Source organism: Alosa alosa, chromosome 9, assembly GCF_017589495.1.
Source record: "Alosa alosa isolate M-15738 ecotype Scorff River chromosome 9, AALO_Geno_1.1, whole genome shotgun sequence".
NCBI classification, from domain to species: domain Eukaryota; kingdom Metazoa; phylum Chordata; class Actinopteri; order Clupeiformes; family Clupeidae; genus Alosa; species Alosa alosa.
In genome coordinates, this window is record NC_063197.1 from 33,524,995 (window position 1) to 33,535,081 (window position 10,087).

Below are 10,087 nucleotides of genomic sequence, written 5' to 3' on the forward strand. Positions count from 1 at the left end.
AAAGGAAGATTATTTGACTTTAGTCAAACCTTACTAACATGACACACACTCACACACACACAGAGATTCTAAAAAGTTATGTCTCAAAATGACAAATTGTGTGTTATAACACAATCTATATGTGTGTGTAATGTGTGTGTGTGTGTGTGTGTTTAAACAGCTCTGGTTTCGTTCATAGTCTGCAAGTATAAGGAAGTGAGGTAAGTTGGGAGGATGTTCGTTGATATGCAGTGTCTTGTGCGTGCGTGCATGTGTGTGTGTGTGTGTGTCTGTGTGACTGAGCTAGAAACACTTTGAAATGGCGTTATCGTAGGTCCATCTGCCCCTGACAACTAACTTTTTCCTTTTACATTCTGGACACCAAAGAGAGAGGACATCCACAGCTGCAGAAAAATGGTGAATATATATTTTCTCTTTCTCTCTGTGATCTGTTTCTCTCACACACACACACACTTGCCCACACCCTGTCACCTCACTCTGTGCCTCAGTGTCTGACTCGGTCTCCCTCTGAGCGGATAGTTGATGGGTGTCTAGACAGTTCAGCTATGTCAAATAACGTTAACCTTGTGCAGCGTCTCTGTGTTTTGACGGGTCAGAAATCGGTACACACACAAACTCGAGGCAGATCAGCTGTTTCTCGCTGCGCTTCAGGTGAGGAGAATGAAACAGTGCAAGGTGTGTGTGTGTGTGTGTGTGTGTGTGTGTGCGTGTGTGTGTGTACAGACCCGGTGTGAGACGACTGTAAGACTAGTGTGAGGTGTGACGCTGAGAGAGGCTTAGTCGTGAGAATAAAGCAGTAGTGAGGAGACAGACACACTGATGCACTGATGCATTAAGACATTAACACTCGCTAGTGTGCAAGAGCAGAGAGAGCAGAGAGAGAAAGAGGACGTTGTGGTTAACAGGTTAAAATTGTGACTTTGCTTCCTTAAATGGACAAGCTGAGGTCCCTGCCTGCTGCATTCTAACAAGCCTTAAATCCTGTCACGCCTTGCTAGCATGTCGCTAACAGCCTGCTGTGTGGCTCCATGCGATGGCTGTGGGTCCACCTGTGGGTCGCTCCACCTGTGGGTCGCTCCACCTGTGGCTAGCTCCACCTGTGGGATGCTCCACCTGTGGGTCGCTCCACCTGTGCCACATGTCTAGTTAGCCAGTACATCTCCAGGCATTCACTGATGGATCACTGGCGGGTCCAGACACAGGGGACATGGGCAGATGCCCCGAGCACAAGAGGACAGGAGGGTAAAACAACTCCAACTAGTGCAACTCAAACACAAGAGGACAGGAGGGTAAAACAACTCCAACTAGTGCAACTCAAACACGAGGACAGGAGGGTAAAACAACTCCAACTAGTGCAACTCAAACACCAGAGGACAGGAGGGTAAAACAACTCCAACTAGTGCAACTCAAACACAAAAGGACAGGAGGGTAAAACAACTCCAACTAGTGCAACTCAAACACAAAAGGACAGGAGGGTAAAACAACTCCAACTAGTGCAACTCAAACACAAGAGGACAGGAGTGAAACACAACTCCAACAAGTGCAACTCAAATCTGGCCTTGGGCTCCAGCACAGTCAACGCCCTTGCTTGGCCCGCTGATGGGTTCATCAGAACACCTGTCATGTCACACTAGAAGGACGAGCATCTAAATGTCATGTAGTTAGATGTGTGTGTGTGGGCATGTCTGTGTGTGTGTGTGTGTGTGTGTGTGTGTGTGTGTGTGTGTGTGTGTGTGTGTCTGCATCCAAATCTCATGTAGTTAGATGACTGATGTGAGATGACTGAGTTTGTGTCTAGGTGTGTGTGCCTGGGGAGGAAGGTGTGTGTGTGTGTGTGTGTGTGTGTGTGTGTGTGTGTGTGTGTCGGTGTGTGTGTGTGAGTGTGAGTGTGTGTGAGTGTGTGTGTGTGTGTGTGTGTGTGTGTCCAGTCCAGGAAGTGAGCCTTGCATGTTAGAGAGGGCAGGTTTTCGCAAGCTTGAGGTCACTATTGAGACAGAGGGAAGTGTGTGTGTGGGGGCAGGGTTTCTATCTCTGAACTTCCTTACTGCACAGGTCCTCTGCTGCAGGGAACAGGGGAAGCAGCCACACACACTCAAACACATGCACGCGCACACACACACACACACACACGCGCACACACATACACGCGCGTGCGCACACACACGCGCACAAACACACATGCACGCGCGCACACACACGCATGCGCACACACACACGCACACAAACACACACGCACGCACACACACACACACACACACATATACACGCGTGCGCACACACACGCGCGCACAAACACATTTGCACGCACGCACACACTTACACACACACACACAGACACAGAGCCTGTCTCCTAAAACTAGAGCCCAGCTCAGAGGTATTGATAGATATTAAGGTGAGTGTGTGGAGGAGGGGGGTAATTTTAGGCATCGGCTGTTTATGCATAGCTGAGAGATGCAGACCACTGATGGTGGAAGCGGTTTGTTAAAGCAGTTTGCTGTTTATTTCCTTCGTAACTCAAGACAGGCTCAAAACTGACTGACTGTCTTTCTGGCGTGGTGTGAGAATAGAAGAGAAAGCCATTCGTACATTGTGATGGATCATCCTTCAGAATCCTGATGCATCTGGAAACTGGAGTATATTTTTGTTTACATTTCCACCAGTGAAAGTTTGCGCTTTGTGACAACTTTAGATGTCATTTTGTAATATTTGGCTAATTTAGTAACCCTTTATCACAGCTTAAGCTCTCATCTCTCGCCTGAGTGAACCCAGAGTGTGTCTGTTAGTGCATCTGAAATTGCTCTACAGATCCATCTGACCATCTTCCCTTTCAAGCCCATTTCCAAATCACCAAAATCCCAGGAACCAATCATAGCCTCTTGTTCGGCATGGGGCAGTCTTTAAATCCCAGGAACCAATCATAACCTCTTATATGGCATGGTGCAGTCTTTCTATGACGGACGAAAAGCTTTCGATCTGAAACCTTTTTTGGAAGTACAGCAAAACATATCTTTCTTGTAAATTATGGTTTTACATGCAGAGTTGTCAACTCAATTCTGCTGACGCAAAGGCCTGGTAACTGTAGGCCTACTCCTGTTAGGCTTACGAATGAAAGGTTGTGATTTTGACCCAGGGGATTGCCACTATTAAATCCCGGAGCAAGTCACTCAACCCTGAACTGTTCCAGATGGGCTGTCCCTGTAGCTAGCTGTTCCAGATGGGCTGTCCCTGTAGCTAGTTCAATGTAACTGCTCGTATGATTAATATTGTAAATAATGACTAAATATTGAGGACAGGACAGGGTCTGGACCAGAGGTGGGCCCATGCGGCCCGTTATGCAGTTTAACATGGACCATCAAGCAGTAGCAGACTCTGTCCACTGGGCGACAGCAGGAGTGTCGGAGTGCTAACTGTGTTGTCCATGTTACTGTGCGACAGCAGGAGTGTCGGAGCGCTAACTATGTTGCTAACTGCGTTGTCCATGTTACTGTGCGACAGCAGGAGTGTCGGAGTGTCGGAGCGCTAACTGTGTTGCTAACTGTGTTGTCCATGTTACAGGGCGAGAGCAGGAGTGTCGGAGTGCTAACTGTGTTGTCCATGTTACTGTGCGACAGCAGGAGTGTCGGAGTGCTAACTGCGTTGTCCATGTTACTGTGCGACAGCAGGAGTGTCGGAGTGTCGGAGTGCTAACTGTGTTGTCCATGTTACTGTGCGACAGCAGGAGTGTCCGAGTGCTAACTGCGTTGTCCATGTTACTGGGCGAGAGCGGGAGTGTCAGAGTGCTAACTGTGTTGCTAACTGCGTTGTACATGTTACTGGACGAAAGCAGGAGTGTCGGAGTGTCGGAGTGCTAACTCCGTTGTACATGTTCGTGCTGCTCTGGTTTCTCACAGCTGTAGGCAGAGCAGGCGGTGATATTTATGGCTGTGGTTTCCCTGTGTTCTCTGTGGCTCTGTGTGTGTCTGTGTATATGTGTGTGTGTGTGTGTGTGTGTGTGTGTACAGTATATGTGTATGTGTGTCTTTCACCACAAATGCATATTCACACTGAAAATGTTTGGCATTTGGTACCAAGTTCTGTTTAGACAACAGCTCTCATGTCGTCAACAACAGTTGAGTGTTACCTGCAGAGGCTTTTTATGATTGGCATTTAACTATGAGGTGGGACTAAATCAGTCTGTTAGGAGCCTAGTGACTCAGAATTGCACCTGTTTCGTGGTTCAGTAATTTCCTGTGTATTAGCCGCATTGTGTATAAGCCGCAGTACAGAGTTTTATGCAAGTTAAAAGAAACAAAACCATATTAATACTATATTAACTGCCCCCGTCTATTAACCTCATAGCTGAATAAATGTTGCAAAATTATAAAATTATAAAATTTTGCAAAATGTATAAGCCACGGCTAATAGTTGGGAAATATAGCATCCATGTGTGTGTTTGTGTGAGTGTGTTGGATTACATCAGTACACAGAGACTCTGAGATGGTGTAGTGAGATCACCTCTTAACTTTAGAGAGTTGAGAACACAGTGGTGTGTGTGTGTGTGTGTGTGTGTGTGTGTGTGTGTGTGTGTGTGTGTGTGTGTGTGTGTTGGATTCCATCAGTACACACTAATGTAAGTGTAGTGAGATTACCTCTTAACCTTAGAGAGTTGAGAACACAGTGGTGTGTGTGTGTGTGTGTGTTGATCTGATGGTGATCTTTAAATATCCCTCTGCTGCTGAGAAACGCTAAAGAGGAAGCGGACATACTCTGGCTCTCTGGCTCTCCTGAATGAGCCAACAGGATGATAAAACTTCTCTTTAGAACTCTTCATCTCTCTCAGTTCCCAAATCTGTTTGGATTCTTGATGTTCATTTTGCACAGTTCTGCTTGGTGTACACGTACAAATACTCTTTTGATCCCGTGAGGGAAATGTGGTCTCTGCATTTATCCCTATCCGTGAATTAGTGAAACACACTCGACATTGACATTAATGGCAGTCTGTCAGATAGCGATCTCAGCTGAGCTGGCTCTCACATTACGTTAACCTAGAAGCTATGTTAACATCTGTAATGTAAGATCTGCAACATCTGTAAAACAGCGAACACGAACACAGCCTGTCACTTGAGTTGCAAGACAATAACTTTAGGGAAAACTACATTTTATTTTAAGGGGGCCCTAAATCGGATTTTAAGGAAAATTTTAACTTAATGTGTTTTGTGCAGGCACCAACAAAGCTGAACAGGCACCAGCTGTTTAGCTAGCTGTTAACGTTAGCAGCTGCTAACAGCTGTATGCTGACTAAATGGACTTATTTATACAGTCTATGAAATTAAAAACGGCACTACACATTGAAACCGAAAATAAATCGTTCTGGCTAGTTGTTATTACTTACTCATCCATTTAATCCAGTGTCGTCCATGTCGTTAATCCTGCTAGTCATAGACCACTTGACTGAACTGAGGCCATCCTTAAAAATATTTTCGCTTTTGCCGTAATCTGACCGAATTCTGTCAATTTAGAACCGACCCAAATATTTATTTTTTTCCCCTTTTAGTCCGACCGACTTGATCTTTTCTCATCCCTTCTCCCCTTAGTCTAACGGTGACCCTGTCGGAGTATTGAAATTGGTTGTGGTCTATTCAGCATTTCTCAAAATATGGGTCCGCAACATGGAGACTGCTGGTCCGTGGAGTCGGGAGTGAAATTAGGCCCGGTGCTTCATCTGATAATTTGCTGCGCAGTTGATCAAGAAACCGCCGGATCGACGAAAAAGAAAACAAACGCTTTCTGCTATCGATGTCATTAAACATGGAGCCCTACAATTAAGTGGTGGTATGAGCATTCATTCAATGCGCCGCCTGCGCCGAGAGAAACTGAAACAAATCGATAACGTTGGTATCAAAGTCCGCCTCAACCTGTTGGAAGGCTATTTATTTATTTAACGAAAACTTAATAGAACGACGTTGTTTTTGGAACTTCCTTAGAAACAGAGCAGAGACTGTATAATACACTGTATAGCATTGAGTATTGTATAGTCAAATTTCAATATAACGTGGCCAAGAGCTATTGTAGCCTTCTTTCTGAGTACATGTAGATGAGCCCTATGACCCAAAAGTCTGCCATGACCGGGCCTCAGGTCAAAGAAGTTTGAGAAAGGCTGGTCTATATAACCTGCATCAGAATGAGGTTTGCAATGGTGCCTGAAGGCACGGGTTGAAGACCCAGTCAGTTACGGCCACGATATGCACATTTGTGTAAATTCATTCCTACGTAATCACCATGACCAAAATTGTACTTTTTTTTTTTACTTTGAATCTTGAAAAAAAAAATATTGACCTACCTACCGACCCATTTTTAATTTTTTTTGGCTGTTACTGCAAACAAAAATATTTTTAAGGATGGCCTGAACTAGGGAAAACAGCGTCGGAAAGATTCAGTTGCTATCAGTTGATAACAGACATGTTGTACAACACTGCCAGCTGCTGGTTGTTCCGTGGAGGGTGTCTTCGCATTCAAATCTAGTGGCATTTATTTGTGGATCTTGGTGTGCAGTAGGAATGTCTCAAAATTACCTCATCGACATAAAAGCAAAAAGGAGATTCACAAATGCAGATTCCACATACAAAGTCAAGCATATTTATTTTCAAATCTCAAAAATATATTTACAAAGACACGCTTTATTTATATAAATTTGTTTATTTATTTGTATGTCACATTTTTATATTTGTATTTTGTATTTGGATATTTATAAATGTATGTATATGTATATATATCCTTTTATATATATTTAAATCATTTTGAGACAATCCTCACTCCATAGAAACCAAACTTTAGGAAGGTTTTATATGATTTATCTTACTGGTAGCCCAAGTCTGTCAACGGTTATCTTCAGATGCTGTTCGTACAGTACTGTGTTGTACTTTGTACAGTGCAATACAATGCAAGCCAATGGAAGAGCGCCAACGTGGACGTATGTGGTGTATATTCAAGCAGCGGCGTAACGTAGCTGTGCTGTGTTCTGTTCAGATTGCATTCTGATTCAGACACACTTGCTCTGGTAGCAGGCAGCTCATTCAGCTCAACTCTCCTGAGTCTACCTGTCAAAGCATGACCGTCTGTAACCTGTTCTCTATCTCTACAGGGTAGCAAGTATCACTGGCAGAGCCAGAATGTCAAACAGAGTGGGGTGGACGACATGGTGCTCCTCTCCAAGATCACAGAGGATGCCATCGTGGAGAACCTGAAGAAAAGATACTTGGACGACTATATCTTTGTATCCTCTACTATGCTAAGCTCATTTAGCCATTGGTGCTCTTGTGAAGACCAAAGCCGGTCTCTGTTATGCTAAGCTCATTTAGCCTCTGCTATGCTAAGCTCATTTATCCCTTGGTGCTCTTGTGAAGATCAAAGCAAGTGTCTGCCATGCTAAGCTCATTTAGCCCTTGGTGCTCTTGTGAAGATCAAAGCAGGTCTCTGCTACGCTAAGCTCATTTAGCCCATGGTGCTGTTGTGAAGACCAAAGCAGGTGTCTGCTATGCTTAGCTCATTTAGCCTCTGCTATGCTAAGCTCATTTAGCCCTTGGTGCTGTTGTGAAGACCAAAGCAGGTCTTTGCTATGCTAAGCTCATTTAGCCTCTGCTATGCTAAGCTCATTTAGCCCTTGGTGCTATTGTGAAGACCAAAGCAGGTCTCTCATGCTAAGCTCATTTAGCCCTGCTATGCTAAGCTCATTTAGCCCTTGGTACTGTTTTCAGAAGACCAAAGCAGGTCTCTGCTATGCTAAGCCCATTTAGCCCTTTGGTACTGTGGAGACCAAAGCAGGTCTTTGCTATTCTAAGCTCTTTTAGCCTCTGCAATGCTAAGCTCATTTAGCCCTTGGTACTGTTGTGGAGACCAAAGCAGGTCTCTGCTATTCTAAGCTCATTTAGCCTCTGCTATGCTAAGCTCATTTAGCCCTTGGTGCTGTTGTGAAGACCAAAGCAGGTCTCTGCTATGCTAAGCTCATTTAGCCTCTGCTATGCTAAGCTCATTTAGCCCTTGGTGCTGCTTGGTCTCTGCACAGAATCACACAGTAAAGGATCCATAGAGCAGCAGAGCTGCTGCGCCCATATTAGCTGTTGACATCCTGTTCTTCATGTTATAAATAATGTTGCAACTAATTGTTGACAAATTCTACACACACCACACATACACACACACACACACACACAGAGTTGAGTTCTGTCTTACTAGCCAGAGTACCACCCTTCACCACTGTTCTCCTCTGGCAGTATCACACTCTTCCTCTTTCTATATCTCTGCCCCCCCTCTCTTTCACACACTAGCCCTCTCTTTCACACACTAGCCCTCTCTTTCTCTCTCTCACCCTCACTCCCCCCCCCTCTCTCACCCACTAGCCCACTCTTTCTCTCTCTCACCCTCACTCCACCCCCCTCTCTCTCACACACTAGCCCTCTCTCTCACTCCTATAGCCCCTCTCCTTCTTCTCATTCTCTTTCTCTATATGACTCAGTTGCAAGACCACTTGCAAGCTTCCTCATTTCCCCGCACACAAACCACTACCAGACACCTACTGTAAACAGGGTCACCATGGCAACTCACTTTGCCTGATATCTAATAGACTGTTGTGGGTCACTGTGTTAGCCTACGGTCCGTTTTGAAGTACATTTACATATTTTGAATATGTAAAATAAATGTAATTTTACTTTTTAAAAACATATTTTAGTTTGAATAGTAGAATAATTAGATTCTTCCTTTAAATACCTGGAAGTCCAAACTAGTAAACAAGTAGCCTACTATCTCTTTAAGTCTTTAACTTTAATCTCAAGACATACATCGGCTCAGTGTTGATATCAGTCAACCCGTTCAAACAGATGCCTTACTTCACTGACCGGGAGATCGAACTGTACCAGGGGGCAGTAAGTACACACCATCAGACACCTGACTTCCATATTCACAGGCTATCAGTGTGTGCATGTGTGTGTGTGTGTGTGTGTGTGTGTGTGTGTGTGTGTGTGTCTCCAACAACCAACATGCGGAGGCAGCTGTGGGGAAAGTTGCCCCAAAAGTGGCTCAGAATGAACACAGCATCAATAGATTCTGAAAACTCTAAGGGCTCTATTTTAGCGATCTATAACGCATAGTCTGAAGTGCGATGCGGATGAATATTAAGGGCATGTCAAATTCACATTCGCTATTTTAACAGCCGGAAAATTGTCTCGGTGCCAGGCACATGGTTAAAAAGGGTATTAATCAATCAGGGGTGTGTTTTGGGCATAACATCCATTAAACCAATGAGAAAGACATCAGTCATTCCCTTTAAGAGCAAGGAACGCAGCATCAAACAGGGTGTTCGCATTTTGACCGAGTGAGTGCACCTCTGCAGAAGGATTCCACTAAAGCTCGCTTTACTAAAACGTGTGTGTGTGACAGGCAGAGTATAGCCTACATATACTCTGCACACGCCAAGTATTTGAACTCATAGACAACAGCAAAATAAAGTCTTACACTTGTTGTAGTTGTTTACTTTTACTATTGACTGACAAGGGATTACAATAGAAAGCATAGCCTGAAAAAAGCAACCCTAAAACCTAATAATATTTGAATGACTGAATACAGCGGCGCTCGGGGAGCAGTGAGGGGTTAGATGCCTCCTACATTTCTTGTATCATTACATGCAAATGTGTTGAACTAGCTGTCATAATTAGTTGTCATAGTCTGTCTAGCATATATACAGTACATGTATGTGACCTGACAGACAGGAACGCCAGGATGTATGGAAAGATGTACAGTGGTGGACAGCTCTGAACAAGGGGCGTTTTACTGTATATTGGTCATTTTTCATTTGCACAATGCTGTAAAAGCCTTTGTTTTCTTTATACTGTCACAATGTGTGTCAACAGAAAAAACTTTTAAACATATCCACTGTCTAGCAATCAACCCCGCCGACACACAATAATGTGTAACTTTGTAGTTTTGAAATAGAAAATAGTGCTGCCTTGCACATTGTTCATTAGAAAATACTTACAGAATAAACAAGACAAAACTATTATGACTATCTTGGCATAAACAATGGCATCATGACTTGTCATTTTGATTCCAGTGACAT

At 44.1% G+C, this 10,087-nt stretch overlaps 1 protein-coding gene across 1 annotated transcript in view; it reads left to right on the forward strand.

The window, feature by feature from the left end:
* Window positions 1–247: 247 nt before the first annotated feature.
* The window catches only part of myo1f (myosin IF), a 54,756-nt gene continuing 44,916 nt past the window's right edge, over window positions 248–10,087 (forward strand). The window contains 3 exon segments of the mRNA XM_048253340.1: window positions 248–396; window positions 7,121–7,252; window positions 8,808–8,897. Of these exon segments, the coding sequence (XP_048109297.1) occupies window positions 394–396; window positions 7,121–7,252; window positions 8,808–8,897 (225 nt within the window). The 5' untranslated portion in view covers window positions 248–393.